This window comes from Myotis yumanensis, unplaced genomic scaffold (assembly GCF_028538775.1).
Source record: "Myotis yumanensis isolate MYYU_CA2020_CCGP unplaced genomic scaffold, mMyoYum1.0.hap1 SCAF_8, whole genome shotgun sequence".
NCBI classification, from domain to species: domain Eukaryota; kingdom Metazoa; phylum Chordata; class Mammalia; order Chiroptera; family Vespertilionidae; genus Myotis; species Myotis yumanensis.
In genome coordinates this window covers 42071687-42096185 of record NW_027223759.1, presented here as the reverse complement: position 1 = coordinate 42096185, position 24499 = coordinate 42071687, and the positions used below count along the sequence as shown (strand labels likewise).

Below are 24499 nucleotides of genomic sequence, written 5' to 3'. Positions count from 1 at the left end.
AAGGCCGGCGGAGGCATCTCCCGGGCAGCGTGAGGAGTCCCGTGAGAGCGACGGTATCGCCTCCGCGCGGATCCCTCCGCGGGGTTATCTCGCCTCCATCTCGCTCCCTCTCCGCGCAGTGGCGTGGTGCGAAAATGCCTCGCCGGGGCGCACCGGGGCGGCAGCCTCGGCGGCGAGAGCGGTGGGAGGGGGCCGCGGGGGGGGCGAGGTGAGAGGTGGCGACGGGCAGAGGGTTGTTTTTTTTTTTCCTTTTCCCTCCAGAGCGGGGGTTTGTAAATCGAAGCCAAAGAGTGTCCCGTGGGCCGGGCGCACTTTTTTTCTTGTCCCGGTGTGCAGAGGGCCGCCTGGTGCAGAGAGGAAACAGTGGAGGCAGCGGGGCAGGTCACCCGGGGCGTCGGCGATTATATTGCGGCCGAGCCGGCGCGCGCAGGGAGAGGCCGGGTGGGCGGTGAGCGCGGGGACTGGGGGAGGCCCCGCGACCCACAGGGGAGGCGGCGCGAGGCCGAGGCGGCGGGGGCCGCAGCCGGGCATGAGCGCCCAGTAGCCGAGCGCCCGCGGCGGCCGAGCCTCAGAGGCGACGCGCGGGCGGGCAGCGGCGGCAGCAGCAGCAGCGGCGTAGCTCGGCGGCTCGGCGACGCGAGCAGCGGCCCCAGAGGTCCCCGCGGCAGTGCGGCTGGGCCGAGGCGCGCTCCTCCCGCTCCGCGCCGCCCGCCCGCCCAGGGCCGCCCTCGTTCGGCCCCGGATCGCCGCCGCCGCGCCGATGAGCTCGTACTTCGTGAACCCGTCGCCGTACGCCAAGTACAAGGCGGCGGGCGAGGCCATCAATCCCACTTACTACGACTGTCACTTCGCGCCTGAGGTCGGCGGCCGCCACGCCGCCGCCCTGCAACTCTATGGCAACAGCGCCGCCGGCTTCCCGCACGCGCCCCCGCAGGCGCACGCGCACCCGCACCCGCCGCCGCGGCCCGCCGGGCCGGGTTGCGGTGGTGGGGGCGGCCCGGGCCTCGGCCAGGACTACTACCACCCGGGCGGGGGCAGCCCGGCCGCAGCCTACCAGGCCGGCCCCCCTCCTCCTCCGCACCCGCCGCCGCCGCCTCCCCCCTGCGGCGGGATGGCTTGTCACGGGGAGCCCGCGAAGTTTTACGGATACGATAACTTACAGAGACAGCCGATTTTTACGACCCAGCAAGAAGCCGAGCTGGTACAATATCCTGACTGTAAATCGTCCCGTGGTAATATTGGCGAGGACCCAGACCACTTAAATCAGAGCTCGTCTCCTTCTCAAATGTTTGCCTGGATGAGACCACAAGGTTGGGATGCATTTTTTTTTTTTTTAAAGCTGGGAGAAATCTGCTTTCCTCTCACGTTCTAGTTTTAAAACCCCTCTCCCTCTCCCTCTCCTTTTCCTTCTTTTGTTGCTACAGTGGCTCTTATTCATAAAGTAATACTGACTTTTCCCCTTAAAGTAGAAACCACGAAACGATGATGGGGACAGAATAATTGTGAAGACCTCTCTCTCTTGCCTGCACATCATATATATATTAGAGCTAAAGAGAGTTGTGTGTATTTCATCCCTTAAACCCACTCCAGAAACCTCCAGCAACCTGCAGAGACACCATTACATTTTTAAAAAACGTTTATTTTCCTCTTTTTTTTTTTTTTAATCAGCAGCTCCTGGTCGACGAAGAGGAAGACAAACCTATAGTCGTTTCCAAACCCTAGAGTTGGAAAAGGAATTCCTTTTTAATCCTTATCTGACCAGAAAGAGAAGAATCGAGGTTTCCCACGCCCTAGCCCTCACGGAAAGACAGGTAAAAATCTGGTTCCAGAACCGGAGAATGAAATGGAAAAAGGAGAACAACAAGGAAACATTGCAAGAGGTGAAGGATGGGAAAACTAAAAAGGAAGCCCAAGAGCTGGAGGAAGACAGAACTGAAGGCCCCACGAATTAACTTCTACCTTTAAAATTTTACCACAGACTATTAAAGCTAATGATCAACATATGCTGGGGGACACCACCTATTTTCTTGGTTGGAAGGACTTTACCTGTATTTCAAGCTACCTTCATGTCACTGCTCTTGAGGTTTCTGGTTTTTGAGAGGGATTTGGGTGTTTTAAAAAGTTTCTTGTATCACATAGAAACAGCTCTTGAGCTGTCCTATGTAAGGGTAATTTGATACTAACTATAGCAAAATTTTTATAATGGTAGTTTTTAATGTCTGAGCTGGTGATTTGCCTCAACAACATAAACTTCCTAATAACTAGCACTAAATAATTGAATATAAAATGCTTTATTAATCAAACAAGTGCACTTGAACATTTTAAATCTTTTCTTTATGGTGAGTAAGTTAAAAGAAATCTATTATAATTTTTTTTAAAAAATTATGCCTGCAGAATATTTACTTTATTTTATTTGATTAAAATGTATTATTTATGTATTTTTCTTTCTGCTTTTATAATAGTGAGTTCAGGTGCCTTTTGTTTACTCCTAAGAGGATTCTTTATTTTGTAAATGTAGTATCTCTGGGACGAGTGTGGGCCAAATATTTGAAAAGCACATGTAAATTGAAGAGTGTAATGTGTAGTCCCGGCTCTGCAGCTTCCTAAACTTGGGGGAAATGCTGGGCCAGTGACAAAAGTTTCAGGGCAATGTCAATGTTGACATTTAATAATTTTTCTATAGTCTATACAAATATGGCAATTTAATCTAGAGTGAATGAATACTTGAAAAGCCAATTATAGCGTTTTCATTCATTAATTTTTCACTCTAGCAAGTCACTTTGTGGAATGCCTCTTCTTCCAAAACTTGCTTTTGTTTTGAACTGCATTTGGTATCGACTGAAATTTAGGTCTCGGTGCTGTAGCCACCTCTGTGATTCGTTTTTTGGTGTTGTTTTTTTTTTTAGTAGGTGCCATATTTATTTGTATTCTCTTCTCTCTGCGTGCCCATTTTGAGCCAACTTACTATGTGCATCTCAGATGTCAGTTGGTACGTCCTCTGTTGTTCTCCAGGATGGCCTCCCCTATTTGAAACAAACCCTGGGAGCAAATGCAGAAAAATCCAAGTGTAAACAACCGCTCCAGAACATAGCTAGCTCCTTAATAAAGAAATGAATCTTTTTCTAGAGCTAGTGTCTTTGAGCGCCGCAAATAACGCGTTTCCTTTACTCACATGAAGGCAAAAGCTATTTGATTTAAAAAAAAAAAAAAAAAGAGGTGGGGGTTACATGCTATGAAAATAAATAAATGCAGGCGGGGGCAGTCTCTTTCATTCCAGAGGGCTGACTAGGCTTCTGCAGCTTCATCTTGCTCTAAGTAACCTTGCTAAGATAGTGTGAAAGCTTTGAACTTCACAAAGGATTCAAGTTGTAGGCCCAGTGGGGGACGACCCAGAGTCCAGGTTACACCACAGCTTATTCTGCTGAGCCCGAACTGATGCTGGGGTTTGGGCTCTGTTATTAACAAGATATCCATTTTCCATTTGAGGCTGCTTTTGCAGCTGCCATTTTATGAGAGAAGAGGAGGGGGGAAAGAGGTGGGAGAGAAGAGAAGAAATCCAAGTAAACTAACATTTCTCCCCCCAAAAGGGAAAGCAACTTTGCTTTTCCTAGATGGCTTATTAAAGAGGTACATTTTAATTTCCAAAGTGGCATTTATTGCACAGGTAAGGAAATAGAATCCTATAGTTTTAGGCCTGGATCACCCCCTCAGGCATTGGTGGGCTATTTGCCTGCCACTTGAAGGACCAGGGAAATGTCACTGATTGGGCTAGGGGCGAAGCACCGCCTGACTTTCTATCTAGGGAAGAGACCGTGGCTGTGGCATTCGCTGACCTGAGCCAGGAAAGACAATTTTAAGTCATGGCTTGGGGCTTGGGGCTTAAGAAACATTTGCAGGAGAGGAGACAGCTGCAAACGTGCATGCTGGATTTGGAAACATTTTGCTCTGTGTGCTGCCTGAGACTGCTATTGGCTGACAAAGAGCAAGGATGCCAAGCGCCTGAAAGCCCATGTGTGCGGTGGGGGTGGTGGTAAGCTCGCCAGAGACTGGTACTGGCTAAACTCCAGCTGCCCTCCAGTTAAGGGACTCCTCTATTAGCAAAATTTGCTTTCTTCCACTCAAGAATACTCCCTAGATAGCACTTTTAGAGGCTGATTCGGGCAAGATTCAATTAGGTGGGGAACTTGGTGTGTGGATGGATGTAGAAATAAGGGGAGTAAAAACATCCTTATTTCCTCTGCATTCTGTGCTGCTCTGGAAGTGCTGTACCTTCTGGTCCCATCTTGCCCCTAACCACATGGTAAAATCGTAGCTCATGTACAGAAAAAGACTTGCAATTACTGGTGTATTTGAGAGTATTGTACATATACAGATCTGATAATTTTTGGTAAATATTTGGTGGATTTGTACATATACATAGATTACACATGTGCAGAAAGTGTTGGTAATAAATAAATGTCAGTATGTATGTTTCCTTTTGTAGCTAAGAAAACCATAGATTTGTCTCCAAATAAAGAGCTTGGGAATTACACATCACACACACTCACCACCTTCTTTTTTATAGTAGCTAGAAACCGCCCATCATGGTATTTTATGAGACTTGCAGTGACGAGTGCAGAAGATGCTCTTCTAATTGGCTAAAATCTGTTAACATCCGAGGATTGCGGCAACTGAACAAACAGTTTTGCTGCAGAAATTTGCATAAACCTTCAGAAAACACTTTGCAAACCCAGGCGACTGCTTCTCTTCTCTGTACTGCTTAGGGAGGTCTGTAAACCGTTTAGAGAAAAATACGACACTTTAATGTTAACATTAAAGGAAAGAACCAAGCCTTCCTAGTGATTGAGGTTCTTTGTTTGTGAGGACCAGAAACAAACAAAAGAGGGTGTAGGTCTCAATGGTTCCTAGAGAAAAGTCAGTTCAGGGATTGCCATTTTGTGATGTTTCACAAAACCCAGGACAACCCTTATTTCTGCACTGAGGGAAAAAGTGCAAATATGGCTGCCTTTTCAGTGTAGAGTCTTTTTCCAGCCCTTCTTCCCCAAGGTGAAAAGGAGGGTCATAAAGCTCGGTTTTTATTTGACTAGAGGGGGAGAGGAAAATTGTCAATTGAGATTATTTATCAGAAATTGTTATGATTGAACAATCTGTTCGGTTCCACATGAATGGAATGGTCTAAAGCAGTGGTTCTCAACCTTCTGGCCCTTTAAATACAGTTCCTCATGTTGTGACCCAACCATAAAATTATTTTCGTTGCTACTTCATAACTGTAATGTTGCTATTGTTATGAATCGTAATGTAAATATCTGATATGCAGAATGGTCTTAGGCAACCCCTGTGAAAGGGTCATTTGACCGTCAAAGGGGTCGCGACCCACAGGTTGAGAACCGCTGGAAAGTGTTCTTGCTTGGGAGGGCCTAACAACTTGCCCCATTTTTTGGTGTCATTAAAAGCATTGTTTTATTATTCTTCAGTGGAGAATGTGTTGCTATTTCACATCCAAGCTTGTCCTGTGCTTCTCCAGTGTGCTGAATCCTTGGGCATCTGGGGATGGTCAGGGGAAGAGAAGAGAACATTTGAAAGGAGTCTGGCTGCTGTTACAATTCCCTCCAAAAAAGTTAAAACCCACTGACTTTTTCTAGAAAGAATAGGACTTTTGCTGACAGATGGCAACATAAGACCTTTAATCAGAAACATCCAAGGTCATCGAAACTTTTTCAAGAAATGCAAATGGCCCGCTCCAGAGGGTGCTGTGCTCTCCTGCTTAGGAGCACATCCACTTAGGTACTCACTGTGTGTGGAGATGTTAATAGCAGAGAACTTACACCGTCATCCAATGCAAATATTTACAAGCACATTACTAGAAGTCCAAAGACAGTGAGTGTGCTTGAAAGGATGAGAGGAAGTACCTCTTTCAGGCAGGTCCCGAAGCCGGGCGGCCATGCCCATGCATTCATGATGAGGGGAATGCTAGAACTGGCCAAGGACATTCACTCTCAGCCGAGGTTCACTGGAGCAGCTCCTATCAGAAGTGCAAAAGGAATGTGATCCCTGCCTTTGAATAAAAATGACCCCACCCCCAGGCTGAAACTGGGAGTCGCTCTTTTCCTGAATAAATGAGGCCTCTCTCCTCCTTGATAGTATATTGAGCAGGCTTTTCAATGGACAAACATTGGGGGGGGGGGGGGAGGCAAAGGAAGAGGAGAGGAACTAGAATTAAATTCCATAGAAATTAGAACTGCACTTAGGGGAGACTTTGAGGAAGAGATTTCTGAGGGGATCCAGAAAGATTGCTTCTCTAACCCAGAACTGACCAGGAGGATGTTTCTATTGAGATAAAGGTCAGGCATTGGGAGCTCAAACTATTATTTTGGAGTTGACAGGTATCTAAAAGCACTTCCCGTCTTTGAGCTGGTTGGTGACTTTCCTACCCCAGAAACCCCAAGGAAAAGGATAGACCCCAATTTATGTTGGAGGCGGGTGAGGGAGGAGAATGCGATTTCTTGGCCTTCAGGTTTTCTGCACAAGATCACCGGCTCTGGCTTGCCAGGAAATGAGAGGGGCAAACCCCGAAAGTGCTGGGCTGCCCTCGGGAGTGGGCCTTTTGTGAGGGGAGGGGAAGAGAAGCTGAGTGCATCCCTCCCTCCCAGGGTAAGAGGAGAGTTGGAGGGAGGTGACTGCCAGGATTACCAAGCGCCTGGGCTGCACACCGCACTCCTTCCCCCTCTACCACAGCGCCAAATTGAGCAGATGTTCAGAGGCAAACCAAAACGAAAAAAAAAAAAAAATTCCTAGAAAAGGTGAGAGAGTCAGGAACCATGGAGTCAAAAGAAGCAGAGAGAGCAGAGGAAATGGGCAGAGAGGAAGAAATACAGACGAGGAAGGGAGGAAGGGGGACAAGGAAGAGAGAAGGGAGGCCAGGAAGGACGGAATGAGGGAGAGGGGGTGCGAGAAGGTGGGGGAGGAAGAGAGCAAGTCGAGGGGAGGGAGAGAGAAAGTGAAGGGGAGGAAGAGAGAGGACGGAGAGAGAAGAGAGAAAGGGAGGAAAAAACATGGCGCTTGCGAGCTGTACGTGCAAAATCCGCAAGGAATTGCAGTAAATTCCTTTTTGTTTGAAGAAAATTTACAACTTGGTAATAGACCTTTTTATGACCTATTTGCGGTCGTCATTGGCTGCGGCTGGTCATGTGCAGGCGCCGCTCGCCTTCACGGCCCTTTTCCTGATTTCCCAGGCGAATTTCCCCCCCGCATTCTGCCTTCCTGAGCCTCACCCCCTCTTTCCGTAACCTTTGTCTCCGCAGAGGTGGGCTCCAGTCGCGGCTGCGGGAGTGCGGGCTCCGCGGGCCTCGGCTCCCACCCGGTGCCCGACTTGGCCCCGCCGCCGCGGCCTCCGGAGCCGGCGGGGAGCCCGGCGTGCTCGTGGGGAGCCCGGCGGGCGGAAGAGCCCGGAAGGAGCCCCAGGCGCCGGAACGCCCGCCGCCGGCGCCGACAGCGCCCGCCTGGAGCCCCCGGCCGGCTCCGGGGGGCCGCCGCGCCGCCGCGCCTCCCGGGCTCCTTCGCAGGCCGGCAAGTCCATGACGCCCGGAGCGCGCGGAGCCGGGCCGCGCCTCATGGATTACAGCAGCCTCCCCGGCCGACCCCCGCCTCCAGCTCGCAGCCTCCGGGTAAGAGCCACCGCTCCCCGCGCCCGAGCACAGCCCCGAGAGGGAAGTTTGAGGCGCCCGTCGCCTCGGGGGGGCAGCTTGGTGAGCCCGGTCCGACCCCCTACGCCGCCCCAGGACCTGGGGTTGGCGGTCTGCGCCCCCTGCTCCCCAGTCACTGGTCTCTGAGCCGGCCGGTGGGGTCCTGCCGAGCTCAGAAGTGGAGGGGAAGCCCCATTTCCTCTGCAGGGGTGGAGAGGGGCAGACCGGGTCCCACCGCCTGGACCCAGAGCTCCTCCACCCCCACCCTGGGGAGGGTGTGCAGCCGGTTCCCCGAGGTCTCAGCTTTGCGGGGCCCTGGAGCACACTCTGCAGGAGAGTGTTCTGCGGGTTGTCTGGGGTCAGAGGTACCTGGGAGGCAAACAGGTGTTTTTTGAGGTTTGGGGCTTGGGGTGGGGCGTGGGTTGCATTCTGTGTATCTAAGATGTGCTTGGTTTGTTGTTCATCTAGGTTTTTGGTAGGTGATGCTGACGAATTTCTGGGGTTTATGGTTTATTGGGCCTTGTGTATGAGATGGAATTTTAAATATTTTAAACCGTTTGTAGTTCTTAGTGAACTCTTGTAACAACTCAAGAAAGGTTCTTCCCACAGCTAATACTTTGAAAGGTGAATTTGGATTATTTTATGTCACAAAATGGATGCATCTGGGGGGAGGTTGTAGTATCAGGAAATCTGGTGCAGGGCTTGGGTAGAAAACCAATCAGACATTTCAGAAATGCGAAGCATGTGTATGTTCAAACATCGCGTGTGTTTCTTATTTGCCAGGGTAGAAAAGGGTACATATTTCGCTCTCTAGATGTACTGTCGTGTTGTGGTGTTTTGGGGTGGGGAGTGGGGGTTTCTACAAATCAATATTCTATAGCAACATTTCCCCTCTTCAAAATTATTGAACTGAAACATTATGAGCCAAAAGAAAAATCTTGGCAGAAAAAAAAAGAATGTTATTTTCTCCCACCAATTTTGAATGGTACTTGCGAATGTAGTTCTCAAATCCTATTGCCTATTTACCCATGGCCACCTTGTGAAATACTAAAACCTTTGGACAATCTGCCGCATTGCGCATGGCGTGGACCTGCGCATGGCGGAGTGCGATCTTCAAAGCACTCAGAGGCAAAGTCTGACTTAATGTTGCCCCAGATATTCCAGTGTAACCGTGTTGGCCCTAAAAGCATTTCTAAAAATAAATGCCATCTTTGTAGAAAGGTATTTTTAGTAATTAACAATGGAATCACACTAGTTTCAAAATGGAGGGCCACGATTTGTGGCCAGTTGACGTCTGCGGAGTTGTCACGGATCAATAACTATGAACACTCACAAATAAGAAACTCCGAGTGATTTTAAAATGTGGAATATCCGTATTTTGTAACTACTGTATTTCTCTACTATGGTACAATGGCTGTGGAGAGTAACCTTTCATATTGGTAAAACGCATTACATATTGAAAATCAGGGCCCTGCTGGGGGACTCGTAGGCCCTCCCCTGGCAGCTCCGGAGCCTAAGGAGCCCCTACGTTGGCTTTGCAACGGCCACAGCGACAGCGGTGCGGGTGGGGAGGAGCTGAGTCCCTGACGACCAAGTCCTGGTGTTCAGAGCTGCAGTCGCTTTTCTTTGGGTTCGGTGGCTGAGCGAGCCCAAGTGACTAGGAACCTGGGCGGGCTGCAGGTCCAATCATGCGGCAGAGGGTGATGTCATGGGCAGTTAGATATGGAGGACTGAAGGGCTCTTTGTAAGCCCAGGTGGTAGCATTAAGAACTTACTGGAACTACATGGCTGATTTGCATCTAAGGGAATAAATAATCACAAATCACATTTAATCTCAGGCCACTTAGTCCAAGAGGAGACTAGTTAACGCTTTGGCCAGTGCCGGAAATCCCTCCATTGTCCCTGTTAACCCAATAAAAAAAATTAAACTAAAGAAAAAGCACTTGGACTCTCAGAGCTCACAAGCTGGGGGAGTGTAACTCCCAGGGTCCTTGGCCCGAACCTCTACCTCTAGCCGTTTACACATGATGGAGCCCATGGCATGCCTGGGCCTTGGCCAGGCTGCGAGCTGGGCTTGCGCTCTCCTGGAGGCCCAGGAAAAACGGCAAAGCTCGCTGTTCTGCTATTATAAACGCGGCCAAGCACCAGGGCTGAAAACCAACCGTGTTTTCCTGTCAGATGCTCTTCCAAATAAATATATTTCGCCAGAATTTTGTTTTCTGAGCTCGAGAAGCAGGGGAAATCGGAACAAAGACAGTATTTCACTCTGGGCTGGCAGGCAGCTGTTAGAGGTATTTACGGCCTTGCCGCAGTGCGGCCGGCCGCGGGGCAGGGCACTGGGGCACCGGAAGCTGGGGAGAAGCCACCAAGAACTCGGAATTCCGATTTAAGTCCAATTTAGGGCCACTTTTCCGGAATTGGTGTGAATAGATACCCTCTTTCTAGGAACTTTCTGGCCCCTTAGACTTGATCGTTGTGCACAAGGAAGAAGTGGTGCTCTCTGAACAGAGGGTGGTTCCCCCCCTGCCTTGGTGAACACTCAGGAGATATCCCTGCACTAGATGTGAAATTGCTGATCCTAATGACACAACCTTGAAAATGTCCATTGGCAACATGGCGATTGTGCTGGGTGGGCAGAACAGGACTTGCAAATCAGGAAGGACGGCTGGCACTTTTAATACAGGTTTTCCTGAAAAAGAAACGTATGTTTGCTGCCTGATATAGGGAGTCTAAGCGCCCCAGCAGTCAGGCGCTGAGCAGTGCACGGTGCCGCACACCCCCGCACAGCGCCCGCACAGCCCCAAGGAGCCTGCCACGCACGCTCGACCAGCGCCTGGCGCATGTGCACTGAAATAGCCCAGCCCGGGAATCCAACCAGCAAAGCACAGATGGGGGGGAGGGGGAGTGGACTCAGAACAGGAAAATATAACCGGATCTCTCCACTCCTCCCTCCCTCAGGATTCGCTACTCATCTTTGCTTTACTCCAGCCTTCAATCTAAATATAGCTGAACATCTTGCCCTTGACTACGTTATTTTCAAACATCTCGACTCACCACCCACCCCAATTTAAACCTGTACTTAGGAACGGTCTGCAAATAAGAGCTAGTGGCCAAACGGAAACCAAATCTTTCAAGGTGTTAAAACACACACACAGACACACACACACACACACACACACACACACCTTAAAAGAGGATTTTATATATATGATCCTCAGAGACGTGTATAGATTTTTTTCAACCTGATGCTTCTGCTCTGGGAAAAAGCCCTTCCTTTTGGCGCCTGTTCAAACCACCAAACTTCAGGCCAATCCCGCAGCCAGGCCGTTCCCCGGATCTTGTTACGCCAGCGCAACACATTCGAGGGCTCTGCGGGGCCAGCGGCTCAGCAGAAGGCGGCCAAATAAGTAAATAAACTGAAAAACTGGAGGATTTTCGGCGTGGGCTTGCCTAATTAATGGGGATGCACGCTCCTGGGCCACGAGTGTGTTGTCAGTGCTGGAGACGGTGCGGTAGGAGGCAGTCTCAAGGACTGGAACTCCTTTGGCTGCCGCGGGAGACGCCGCAGAACAAGCTCACAGCGCGGGGAGACCTCCGCGCACGCGAAGAAGCCGCGGCTGGAGTCTCCGGCCGTGCAGCGCCCCTGCTCAGTCGTCTGGCGCCTTGTCCAGGAGGAGGCGCTGTAGGACAAGCGTCTCGCGGCTGCAGCCGTGCCGGAGTGGCCCCGGCGGGGGCCGGCCGGGGAAGGTGGGGGAGGGGAAGACACGTGATCCCGCGCCTCCCGGTACCGGCTCTCCACCTCGGCTCTCAAAGTGCGTTCTCCCTCCGAGGCGGGTCGGGGGCGCTGCACCCACTCCCAGGGAGAGGCTCCTCGGAACCGGCAAGCTGAGATTGCCTCTAGGCCCCTGGAGCCTGAAGGCCGGTTCCGGGGTGGCAGGCAGGTTACCTCACTTTCTTGGCCTTCCTGGAGGGGGCGTGATTTTCACGCGCTTGGCTCTTGAGAGCAGGAAAGAAATTTGGGTCCCGTGGTAGGGCAAGCCGCGCCCAATCCATGGGGTCCCAAGGTGCTCCCTCATGCTGGCTGGGCTCCCGTGCTTTACACTTTACCCTTCCACGACCCCAGGTACCCAGAATGGGCCGCCTTGAAAAGCACAGCGCGGTGCCGCCTCCTGCAGTCTGAGGAGCCTTGCCCTGGTTCACCTAGTCCTAGAGCCAGGCCTGTGTCCTGGGATTCCCCGGGGCCTCCCTGTGAGAGCCAGGGCAAAATTTACTAACTTCTTGGCTTGAGAATTATGCAGATGCCTATCTCTACCCTTTTCTACACCGCCCACAGGCCCTTCTCTCACCATTGCTCAGGCCTTTGGTGGGCTCCACAAGGTATTTCTTGCACCAGGGGTGGCTCCCAACTTTTAAAAACGGGCTCTAATCCAACTTCATTGTCTCCTGGCGATGCAGTTTTCACCCTCTTTTTCCCATTTTAGGGCAGTGTTGTTAATGAAGGCCTGCATTCAAATCTTGTTTATAATACAAGTCTCTGAGTCTCACACCAGATTTCTTATTAAATCATATTATCTGGGGCCTGCATTTTGTAAACACTCTTTCCCCAGGGCAATTAAGATGCACTTATGTCTGAGAGCCACTTGATCAAGGGCTCTCCTGCTTCTTTTATGGTTATTATGTCTCCAGGGGTCAAATTCCCTCTACCACTCAGGTATCCCCATAGTTCTTGGTGCTCACTCCCTAATTGGGTTTTCTAATGTCACTATCCCGTAGGTTGAATAATTGCTCACATTTAGTGAAAGGGACATTGACCCTTTGCTAACTTGGAGATTTCAAAGAAGTGAGTTGGTTCAGACTGCCATGGTTCAAATCTTTACCGCTTACCTGCTCTTGTGGCCTTAGGAAAGTGGGACCTATTTTCTCATTTGAAAAGTAGGGATAATGATAGAACCTTCAAGTGTTACAAGGATTTTTACTTACATGTCACTACTATGTGTTAAACACTATTCCAACTACTTTATATACATTAACTCACTGGTTAAATACTTAAAACAGTGGTTTAGCACATAACAAGCATTCAATATGTGTTCCTTATCATAGCTTTCTCTTTTCTGCTAAGCAATCCAGGCCTAGACTTTTAGAGCTGAAAGAGACTTGATTCACTCACCAATCCTTGAATTCTACAGAGGAGAAGACAGGCCTAAGCTTGGTCACAGGAAGTGGTAGACCCAGGAACACATAGTTCTGGGACTCTTACTAGTGTTGCAGTGGGCCTGACAGGCCCTGCTTTCTTGGGTCTCAGTGTGTGTACAGGTATACTTCAGGGCCACACCCAGGAAGACAGTACCCCTAGTTCCTCGGTGGGCAGATGTCAGATAGGGGAAGCCTCAAAACCACATAGACACATCTTCGACTCAGACAAAGGGCTTCAGGCCTTTCCAGAGAGCAGGTCCCACTCTCCAGCTCCTGAAGGCACCCTTTTCTACCACCACCTATCAGTCACACCTTTCAGGGCAAGAACCCTCTTTTACAGCCTCAGGCAAATACTCTCTTTTCAGTCTCTTGAAATCTTGGGTAGGGTGGAAAAGCAAAAGGCCAGTGGGCAGCAGCAGGGGAGGCTGGAGTGTCCCACTCCTCCTTAATCTGCTTGTGTTCCAAGATCTGGGCTCCAGGACTATAGCTGAGCCATAGCTCCCAACTTGGGCCATAGTGGTATCGAGGTAAGTCTTTGAGAGGCCTTATCCTCAAAAATCTCCTCCAGCCCTTCCAAATTTTTGAGATTCCTTCTATCTTTTAAAAACAGTTATATAAATACTTCCTCGGGCGACAACACACACACACACACACACACACACACACACACACACAGCATTCAGGTTCCTAGCCCTGGCTTCCATGACTTCTGCCTATAGACTTTTCCTGTGAGGGCCTCCCCAACCATTGGCTACGATGCTTCTCTTGGTTTAACCAGGAGTCCACCTGCATCATATTTTTTCTCAAAACACACATAATCTCTTCTATCAACCATGTCAGGTGGAGTTTCGTCCATGGCATAGGGCAGCACTTTAGCCCTCCAGCTATCCCAACTTCTGTGCCATATAACCTCCATTTTTGGTTCTCAAAGGACTTAGATGGCCAACCCAGGCCCTGCCCTTCGTGGGACCTTTTTCAGCCTCAGACCCCACTGTCAGATATCCTGCCCCAGGGCCCATTCTTTTGGCTCTCATCTCTCACTATTGAAGTTTTCTTCTGCAGTCACCTTTCTTCCCAGAGAACATCGAGGCAAAGTTCCAATGCATGAATTCCATTGTAGGGGGTAAGAGTAGGGTGGCAAGAATATGTTCCTCTTTCAGTGGTAGAGCACAGTGCCAAGAATATGGAATCATATTTCCCTCCTGCATGGGACTCCCTGATCAGCCCTTCTTTGGCTCCACCCCCAGCATGTCCCTAAGGGCCAAGCTTTTCTCCTTCTGTCCCTGGCCCAGAGAGTTCATCCAAAGTCTCAACCATACCTATTCTGCTTGTGCAGATGTTTCGTTTAAGGGGAGAGGTTAATATCACCTCTGGGCAAGAAACCTCTTAAAAGTCAAGATCAGAATACTCTTTCCTGGGGCCACATAGGAGGGGCTCTTAGGGTGGGCAGAAGATAGACCTCATTACATTTGGAGTATAGCTGGTGCATCCTCCTTCCTGGGAGCTGTTCTGGCTTCTAGGTTGGGAGGAGCCCTACAGGGACTCTACCTTATGGGAGTTCTCTGGTAGGGATTCAGAACTGGATCTTTCTAGCCAAGTGGGGAAGGACAGTGTCTACAGCCTAACTTTACCCAGAAACAAATTCCTTACAGGCCTTTACGAAAACTTCAACTTTTCCTCCCCTACCTTCTCTTTCATTATCACTATCACCACCATTGAAAGTCCTTGGGCAGCCGAAGCCAGTTTGGCTCAGTGGATAGAGCGTCGGCCTGTGGACTGAAAGGCCCCAGGTTCGATTCTGGTCAAGGGCATGTACCTTGGTTGCAGGCACATCCCCAGCTGATCGATGTTTCTCTCTCATCGATGTTTCTAACTCTCTATCTCTCTCCCTTCCTCTCTGTAAAAAAATCAATAAAATATATTAAAAAAAAAAAAAAAAAGAAAGTCCTTGGGCAAACCTCAACAAATTAGCCCAAGCTAGTCTGCTGTCCCCTCCTGGTGCTCAAAGTTCTTACTAGACGGAGTTTGCTCTTCTTCATCCCCACTCTCTCATTCATCTACAGAAGCCCAGGACATTGGGGGTTGTGGGAGGGGAGGGCAAAGGAATATTGTAGGAAGGTGGACACTTTCTCTTTAATCATGTTTTCTGTCTCTTCTAAGATTAGAAAAGTAATCGAAGGTGTCTGCTTCACTGTCTTCCTCTCTTCCCTCCCCCTATGCATAGCTAGTTACTGTTGTTATCTGAATATACAGAGCAGGCTGTTTAATTTTATTCATCTTCTGTATGCCACAGTGAAGATTGCAAGCAAGTCCCAATCACCATCTTTCATCATCATACAGTAAAAAAAAAATCTACTAAACTTCAACTAGCCAGGCATTGTTTCAAACACCACCTCCCACCCCTATAGAAAGTTCATCACAATTGCCTAGAAAGTCATACATCCTTTGTTTAATTCTGTTTTATTAACTAAGGAAAAATAAAGAAGCTTTCCTACGCTTCCAACTTTGATTTTTTTATACAGTGGTTTAACAGGGACTATGTTTGAAGCTGCTCACTTAGTACTAACAGAATCAGAAACCATTTTTTAGAGGTTGATCTTTACACATTTTAAAAACAGATACTACCAATTGTAAAAGAAAAGATCCTCCTAAGTAGTTAATGGTGGGGGGAGGAGAAGTGGGTGCTATACAGTCTAGGCTAACAGCCGCACCCCCTGCTTTCTAGCCAATGAAAATCAAATCAGGAAATGGGTTTTGAAATGCATGGAGAATGGGTGGAAATTAGAATGCAAAGTGATCTTTGTAGAGAGGGATCTCTTTTATGCACTTGATGGGACTTGCTGATGAGAACTTTTGCAACTGAATTTGACTTAGAAATTATATATGTGTATGTGCTCTACAAATCTACACAGAACATCCATTCTTTTCATCAGAATTGTAAAAATCACACATGTTTTCACACTGGGGGCACTCTGGAAGGCTGTGGAAGGATGCTGGGGATCAGTTCTTTGTATTTACTTCTGTTGCTGGGAGCTGGGGGCCTCTTTCCCACCCCACCTCCCCCAAGCATAGAATGTCACACTCTCCAGTAGAGCAGCCCTCAGGCCCAACTCCTTTTCTTGGCTTTCTCAGCAGGAGAGCATGCTCCCCCCAGCTCTCTTAGGCTCTCTCTCTCTCTCTCTCTCTGGTGGGAGTGGCAGTTCAGGAGTTGGGGGGAGATGACCCATCCAGGTTTGGGCCCCCGGACTGAGCCCTGTGATTGGGGCACTGGGGGAGTGGGGACATCTGACTTCCTGGGCTTGGGTTCCTTGAGAGCCTCATTTGCTTCCTCACACCCTCTCCCCTTCACACCAGGGCTGTTTTATTGTTTTATAACCTTCTTTAGAGCTTTAGTTGCCAAAGATTCCGATGGAGCTATTCTCTACTTTCGCACTTTACCAAACCCCAAGTCTTGCTGTTTTAAGCAGTTTGGTCACTTGCAAAGGCTTTCCTTTCAGATCTAAGCAAATTATAGAAACTTCTAGGCATGTGACTACCTTAGACTTTGCTGAGCCCATCCACAACAATACAGAGCCAAGTGTTAACTCCAGCTGCCACCCACCCCCAAGCCCACCCAACTTCTCCAAAACACCCTTTTTACTATTGAAGCTTGAACAAAATCTCAAATAATTTCTGGTATAAGCAAGTTAAAAAGTGGCCTTTGACTTTTCTCTTTATTTATTTACCACATCTAGAGCTAGAAAATGATTGAAATAAAGGAGTTGAAGGTACTCACAGCGAATGCAGCCAAAGAATCATAAGACATGCCCACCAACCAGCCTTTTCCAAATAGTACTATCTCCCAACTTAAACGGACTTCTCTGAAAAGATGCTATTTGAAAAGCCTGGGGTATTGATATGAATCTGACCCCTGTGCATTCTGGATATTTGGAACTATTTAAATGTGAGGGAACAGTTGCAGTGAACCTTTATTTAGTGAATAAAAGTTTAAAGCCAAAGGTTATTTATGGTTCTGCAGAGATGGGACCTGAATGGCTATTTACGAGCACGTGATTCCAATAAACTTTGTTTTATGGCTTGAGAGTTGACAAGCCAAAATATAATTCCCACCATAAATTAGGTTAAGAGCATACAAGTGCAGATGCTTGGTTCCTGGAGCAGCGATAGGAAAGTGAGAGGCTCCAGCTAGCGCCGGGCTCAGAAGGAGGCCGTTCTACTCTCAGCTCCCCTGCCCACTAGGAGAGAGAACCAGTAAGTCATTTACTACTTTTTCCAGAACAGCTCCACGGGTGGGGGATTTCTCGGCCTCTCTTTTCCACCTGGGGTGGGAAGAAGTCCCATTAAAGTAATTTCTAATTTTAGCCTAAACCTAAAATAACAAATAGAAGGGTAATCCCTGTTTTCTCCCCTCCCTCTGGACACAGAAAGTTGGGAATGGAGAGTTCCCACTTCACAAGAGGGTCTCACTATCTCTCTCTTCTCTATGTAGAGCATCTGTTTCAGAAGTGGAATAAGACAGTGGTAGTCTAGGTGGAAAGGATGAGCATGGAGATGGCTTTGATGCTCAGATTTCTCACAGGAGATTGCCAGCCTAGAATAGGACTTGAGGAGACTGAAAACTTAAAAAGCTGGACACCAGTCTCTGGGAGGACCACTGCTTTGTAAGATTGCTTTGTGGTTTCTCCAGCAGCAATGCTGACAAAATGATGCCACATCCATAGAGCTGGATAACAATCTAAAGCATTGCCATTTACTTTGAAACCCATTGATTTTCCTCCTCCTGGGTTATCATTTGGGTCTTCATCTCCCTTGGAAATTGCTCTTTGTTTTGAATTGGAGCATAAGTGGGAAGGCAAGTCCCAGTATTGCCTGGTCCTTCTTTGGGAAGAAGAAGACAGGTTTGGGGGATACTAGTTTGGGGGGTACTAGTTTGGGAGTTTGAGAACCAGTCTGAAACTGGAAAAGGGGGCTGAATTGCTCTCAGCACCAGACAGACTGGAAGCGGGGGACAGATGCAGCGACTGCCCCCTCCCCAGTGGACCTGCGCCCACCCAGCCTATTCTGCATAAGGAAACACACAAAGGCCCATTTTCTCCTCGCTTCCCGTGTTCCCACTGGGGAAACCCTGTTACAAGCAGCCCGAGTCAGGCCAAACAACCAGTCAGGTTTTGCCCAAGGGTGCATGGAAGGGGGAGGTGATGTGGGCCATACTCTCCTACTCCGTGGATTTGCCCTTGGGGACTGCGGTCTGCGCTCCGCGGAGAACTTGGCGCAGTTCCTGGGGGCGGGCAGCCGAAGCGGGGAGGTCTGGGTATTGGTGGGGTGTCTGGGCCTTGTTATTTTCCTGTGTATCATCGATGTCTGCCTTATTGTCCTGTGGAATTTAAGTGACCCCCGTTTTCACTGCAACAGGTTCCGGACCAGGAGAGACCGCCGCTGTGAGTACCTTCCCGTTTTTTCCGAATCGCAGAGGCAGTGTTGCTGGCTGGGGAAGGTGGTGGGCCAGGGCCGCGCCCGGGAGTGGGCGGGTGGAAGGACGGCCCTGCCCCTGGCCTGCCGAGGGGAGGGGAGCTCGCTTTGGAAGTGGAGGCTCTAAGTTGAGCTCCTGGAAAGATTTTTTTGGGGCCTAGCTCACAGTTACCTAACTAAGGGAACGTGCCACGCGGGCTTTCACCCACATCTTCTTGGGCCTCCCTGGACCTCCCGGCCTTCCCGGGGCTTCCCAGCTCGCACAGGTGCAGCTCTGGCGGGAGTACGCTTCTGCTCAGAGCTGGCAGCTAATGAGCAGCCCGCCCTATTAAGTTGCGGCTAGCATCGCCTTCTGCTAGAACCAACCTGCCAAATACCCAGGCAACGGATCTGCCTCAGCAGCCCAGCCCAACTCAACCTGGTCCCGCCGGGACCAACCGCCTCTTGTTTTTTATAAAAAGAAGAAAGAAAAAGAGATGAAACAAACAAACAAAAACCCACTCTTCGGCTGTGTTGAGTGGGCAAGCTTCCGGGAAGGGCTGCGGATTCTGAGCTTTAGATGGAAGTCCCTCCTCAGCCCTCCCCGGACCCTGGTCTCAGCAGTTTGGGTTCTGGTTTGGGGACATGGGCTGAGTGAGGAGGGAGGAATATGCCCTCTGGTCCACCTCCGATTTTCTGTAGCTGCAACTGGAAAATTTTTGCGCCAAAGCCAGGGGTGTTGCAGGAAAATGAGGGGGGGAGGGTGGCTGGGAGGAGTGAGGTGGGGGGCATAGATTTTGGGGGTCCTGGGCTCAGAAGTTGGATCTTTCTGAGTTGCATATGCCACAGAAGAAAGGTATATATCTGAGGAGGCCCCTGAAGTTTCAGGAAGACTGCCAGATTAAGATCAAGGTAGTGGTTCAAGGATCAAGGTAGTGGTTCAAGAGTCAAGGGGGGAAAAAGTGGCCCCCTCCCTCACTGCAAAATGGAGATGGTTTTATTTTAATGAGAGAGGGAATGTGCCAGGGCTGTAGGAACCAGGCACCCTCCCTCTCTGGTGAGTCACCCTCTCTCCAGGGTCCGAGAAGCTGGGACTTGACTCTGGGCCAGGTTTCTTTGCCCTACAGGCTGGGGAGCCTAGTCCGCTCCCTCCCTGGGGATTACGCTAACTGGAGAAGTGGAGATTTCACCCAGTACACAGTTTCCCTGTACAGCCACGCTGGCTCGAGTGAAATGGCTCTGGCTCCAGGCTGGAAAGTCTGGCATCCTCAGGACCCTCTCGTCTTGCCCCCTTCTTGCCGTTGCCCGGGCTCTCGGGGTGCTTATCTCTGCTGATGCTCCTCGCTTGAAAACCCACATTTGGCACCCTCTAGCTAAACACAGCACACAAAAAATGGAGATCAAAGCATTTGTATGAGCAGTGGTGCGGGAGGTGAATATTTAACGCTTTTGTTCATCAATAACTCATTGGCTTTGACCTGTCTGAACAAGTCGAGCAGTAAGGTGAAATGCAGGTCACAGCGTCTAACAAATATGAAAATGTGTACCCTCACTGTTTCCCCACCCGACCCAGCAGGCTCCCCCAATTTGCCTGGATAAAGCCTAGACCCAGTGTCCCCAAGATGGGGAATGGGGGAACATTTGGCATTAGGGGTAGTTGGGGGGAATCTCCCTGGGACAAGGGACGTAGGCTTGGGGCAGCCTCAGAGCTCTTGTTAGAATTGGCACCAGGAAATCCCTACAAAATCGCTAAAGCACTGGAACCAACGGATTGGGGTGGGGGGAGTGTGCAAAGTGCATTGTAGAAGCAGGCAGCCAATTTTGCCAGGCTGGGGGGCAGAGGGGAGTCTGCCTGCTCCGCCCCACCAGGCCAAAACAAATTTTTGAAACATGAGTGGAAAAACAAAACAATCAAAAAACATTTTAATGCCTCTGCCCTACAGTCAGGGATCCCAAAGCCCCACTCAATCCTGAGCATCCCTCTGCCCCCGAAATTCATCCGGGCCTTGGGCGCGTCTGTGCTCTCGGTGCCCTGAATGGAGGGGTGAGCCCCAGACAGTGCTGAAGCGCTGGGGCAGGCACGCAATTCGTGAACTTTTGTACTCTTGTGTGCTGCTGTCGGCAAAGCAAAAATAATGAAACTTTGTGATATGTTTGTAAATGATTTTGAATGACCCCTCACCCTGCCCTTCACCATTAGTGCATTGGCCCCAGCCCAGGGCAGCTTGGTGCCTGCAAGCAGCTTCTGCCTCGGGGTCTGCAGCAGCAGCAGCAGGACGGAGAGGCCAGCCGGGCTCAGGGCCCAGGAAGGTAAATGCGCGACTTCTTGAAGAACTAGCTTTGTCAGCCAACCTGGCTTGCCCCGGCAGGAGAAAAAAATAGTGGATGGAGACTATTCCCCTCTTGCCTTTCTTCTGTCACTGAGGGCATTTGCTCCTTTCTGGAAAATGCCACTTGATAAGGGGGGAGGGATATTGGATTTGGAGAAAGAGGAATAATAAAACCGCCATTTCTGGGATGAATATTTTTTCTTTCCTAAGAACACTGTTCTGGCTCCCTGGCTGCTTGGTAACCCCCGCCCTAGTGAAAGAGTGGGGAACTCATTGCTGCCAATTGCCACCAAGCCCTTCAGGCTACCTGAACCATCTTTGAAAATGCCAGGGGCTGTGTCGGGCTGGTGGTGGCTCCGAGGAAGAGGCCAAGGCTAGAAGCGGTCTGGGTTCCCAATTTGGGTGGAACTTGAACGTAGTAACGTTGTCTATATATACCCTGTAGAACCGAATTTGTGTGGTATCCACATAGTCACAGATTCGATTCTAGGGGAATATATGGTCGATGCAAAAACTTCACTTTTCTCCAAAATAGCCTGAGTCAGAAGGAGAGGCCAGAAACAGCCGGGGCGGGTCAACCACCTCTTTCTCTTTTATTACGTTGGACTCCAGGATGATCAGCAGATTGACTGAGCCTGGTGACACAGAGCACCCTTTTCTTCAAGAAGCACCTCACCTTTATACGGAGGCTCCTGTGTAAACACCTAATTGGTTGCAGGAATTCGGAGCCAAAGGGCTAGGTTTTGGAGGACTGGGGAGTGCGGTGGGAGGCCAGGTAGCCCCAGCTCGGCCCTCAAGGAGCATGAGGTTGGAGGGTGCCCCACGAGGGGCTCACTGGCCTTTGAGTGCCCTGTGAGAAGGAGGCGAGCTGGAAAGAAGGAGTGCAGAGTCCTTTTGGGGGTCCATTTGGATGGGGAGGGGTACCCTCGCCATCTTCCTGGCACACCTCTCAGCTTCACGGGCTGAGGCGGGGGGGGGGGAACCTCTTGCCATACCTGCAAGGCCTGGCTTTGGCTAGAATTACCCCAGCTCGGGCACTCACAGAAAGCTGGGCGGTTACTCATTGCCTAAATGGATTCAGGCCAGCCAGATTGTAGTAACTTTTGGGTGACCCTGAGGAAGACAAAGCTGGGACTGAGCCTTTGTATGGCAGTCCCCGTTCCCGCGGCCGGGCTGGCGGGAGCTCTGCCTGCTGGGGTATTCTGCCCAACTCTGAGCTGCCTCACCCACCTGCCTTTTGGTGCCTACACTCCAACGGATATTCGGATTCAGTCCACTTTGAGCTGTGCCCACTTTGGGGGGCTGTTTTCTGGCGGGTTGGTGAGTAGAGAGGGCACTGGAGGTTAGCAAAGTCAGTGGCAGACAAAAGCTGGAATTACTTTTGGGGCGATGAGGGTGCTGAGGGTTATAAGTATATTAACATCTCATGAGGGCCCTCGAATGTGCCACAGCGAGTCACTTGATTACACGTATGTTATTTAGTTAAATTTGTGAAAATTATGAGATGCTCACCAACCCGGTGATAAACTCGCTCCCTCGCTATTGGCTGGCCTGGTCACGTGGCCGCCAACTTTATTCAGTTGACAGCAAGTAGGAGGGCCCTATGGAAGGAGAAAAAAAGACAACACGAGAAAAATTAGTATTTTCTACCTTCTGAAATTAATGGCCATGAGTTCGTATATGGTGAACTCCAAGTATGTGGACCCCAAGTTCCCTCCCTGCGAGGAATATTTGCAGGGCGGCTACCTAGGCGAGCAGGGAGCCGACTACTACGGCGGCGGCGGCGCACAGGGTGCTGACTTCCAGCCCCCAGGGCTCTATCCGCGGCCCGACTTCGGTGAGCAGACCTTCGGAGGCGGCGGCCCGGGCCCGGGCTCGGCGCTGCCCACGAGGGGTCACGCGCAAGACCCAGCAGGCCACTACGGCGCCCCCGGAGAGCCGTGCCCGGCGCCCCCTGCGCCCCCGCCCGCGCCCCTGCCAGGCGCCCGGGCCTGCAGCCAGCCGGGCGGCCCCAAGCAGCCGCCCCCAGGGACGGCACTCAAGCAGCCGGCTGTGGTCTACCCCTGGATGAAGAAGGTGCACGTGAACTCCGGTAAGGCGCGGGCCCAGCGACCTCTCAGCCCTCACCCCAGCCCCGCGGCCTGCGCCCCGGGGGGGGGGGGGGTGCGGATGGGTGTGGGCGCGTGGGGCTTCAGTGGGCACCTCAGTTACTCTCTCCATAAATTTTTATAGCTGAGGGAGCAGGCCGGGACCATGTGGCTGGCTGCATGTCTGTGGGCAAAAGGGGGGGTGGAGATGGAGGGGGGAGGAGGATTCCATTTTCAGAACAGAGGCTCCACGGTGGAGAGAAATGGGGGCTTTCCAAAATGCTTGGAAATTCCGGAGCTTTCGGTGGGCCGGGGAGATGGGAGCACAGTTGGGGATCCCCGCCTGCCAGCGTGGGGGAGTGGGTTGGTGTGATGAGGTGGTAGGAGCAAGCGTGTGTGCTGGGGGAGAGGGCGGGCGGGAGGGAGAGCGGCTGGGAGCGCTGGGAGGGCCCGGGGCGCGCCAGGAAGTGAGAGCGTTGGCCAGGGGCCTAACTAGTGGCCAGGCGCTGACCTGACCGTGCGGTCTGTTTTGTCTCTCAGTGAACCCCAACTACACCGGCGGGGAGCCCAAGCGGTCCCGGACAGCCTACACCCGGCAGCAAGTCCTAGAACTGGAAAAGGAATTTCATTTTAACAGGTATCTGACGCGGCGCCGTCGGATTGAAATCGCTCACACCTTGTGTCTGTCTGAGCGCCAGATCAAGATCTGGTTCCAGAACCGAAGGATGAAGTGGAAAAAAGACCACAAGCTGCCCAACACCAAAGGCAGGTCCTCGTCCTCCTCGTCCTCCTGCTCCTCCTCGGCCACCCCTGGCCAGCATTTGCAGCCGCTGGCCAAGGACCACCACACGGACCTGACGACCTTATAGAAGTGGGGACCCTGGGCCCATCCCTCCCTGCGCTCCCGGCTGAGCCGAAGCCGCAGGGGCAGGCCCGGCCTGCTGTCACCTCGCTGGGCTCTAAGGTACTGTAGGGTGGACCTGGGACGTGCAGGCCGTCCTTGGACTAGGTTAGCATCCTGCCCGAGGGCAGCCCCCTACCTGGAGCGGGTATGGGGGTGGGAGGGGGACGGGACTCTCTCTCTAAGTATATGATCATATGGCAGGAGCTACTGGGAACATAAAACGTTGGCGAGTCATTAAACTCATGAAAATCTCCGCTGTTGGATTTTGAATTTACAAGTGAAGGTTGAATGCTTTACCCCAGTGTGAATTTGAACATCTTCCTCCACCCCACCCCTCCAGGGATGTTGTGGTTTAATAATGTGGGGGAGTCAGGCAGCAGGTTAGCCACCCCTGTGCTAGGTGCTTTCAATGGAAGCAGGAGAGCTGTGCCAGGATTTCTGAACTTTCTGGGTTGTCTGTATAATTTCCAGTGTGAAATTATATACATTGTTCCCACTGGCCCATGCCCAAAGAAATGAGTCTAAGAAGGAAGTGGAAACGGGTTGTTTTATGTTTAGATTATATTTGCTTAAATATTTATTTGGTGGGGAATGGGGTACAGAAATAACTGACATCTTAATGCCAAAAACCTTAAGATGGTGAAAGGGTCCAAATTTCAGGGAACAGAATCAGAGATGTGTGGACTTACTTCAGGCTGTAACTGGCATTTTGAACCCCACCCCCTCCCTATTCCCCGGAAATGTGTGTAGGGGCCCTTAACCCTTCTAGAGGGAAGCAAAGAGTCCACTCTGAGTTCCATTCTTGAAAATATATTTCCACATGTGCTTTTTTCAGCACTGTGCTACAACCAGTAT

At 50.7% G+C, this 24499-nt stretch overlaps 2 protein-coding genes across 4 annotated transcripts; both read left to right on the top strand.

Annotated features, from left to right (window-relative positions):
- Positions 1–135: 135 nt before the first annotated feature.
- Positions 136–5466, top strand: HOXD8 (homeobox D8). 2 transcript variants are annotated; one of them, XM_070422706.1, is made up of 2 exons: positions 136–1310; positions 1672–5466. In XM_070422706.1, the coding sequence occupies exons 1-2, from the start codon at positions 761–763 to the stop codon at positions 1950–1952; spliced, it is 831 nt and encodes a 276-aa protein (XP_070278807.1). In that variant the 5' UTR covers positions 136–760; the 3' UTR covers positions 1953–5466. The 2 variants fall into 2 exon arrangements, with proteins under 2 accessions (XP_070278807.1, XP_070278806.1); XM_070422705.1 differs by having other exon boundaries at positions 1669–5466.
- A 2110-nt stretch (positions 5467–7576) lies between these two features.
- On the top strand, positions 7577–23638 carry HOXD4 (homeobox D4). 2 transcript variants are annotated; one of them, XM_070422709.1, is made up of 5 exons: positions 7577–7664; positions 18288–18313; positions 20524–20633; positions 21266–22745; positions 23281–23638. In XM_070422709.1, the coding sequence occupies exons 4-5, from the start codon at positions 22316–22318 to the stop codon at positions 23607–23609; spliced, it is 759 nt and encodes a 252-aa protein (XP_070278810.1). In that variant the 5' UTR covers positions 7577–7664; positions 18288–18313; positions 20524–20633; positions 21266–22315; the 3' UTR covers positions 23610–23638. The 2 variants fall into 2 exon arrangements, with proteins under 2 accessions (XP_070278810.1, XP_070278808.1); XM_070422707.1 differs by lacking the exons at positions 7577–7664; positions 18288–18313 and having other exon boundaries at positions 19137–22745.
- Positions 23639–24499: the final 861 nt, after the last annotated feature.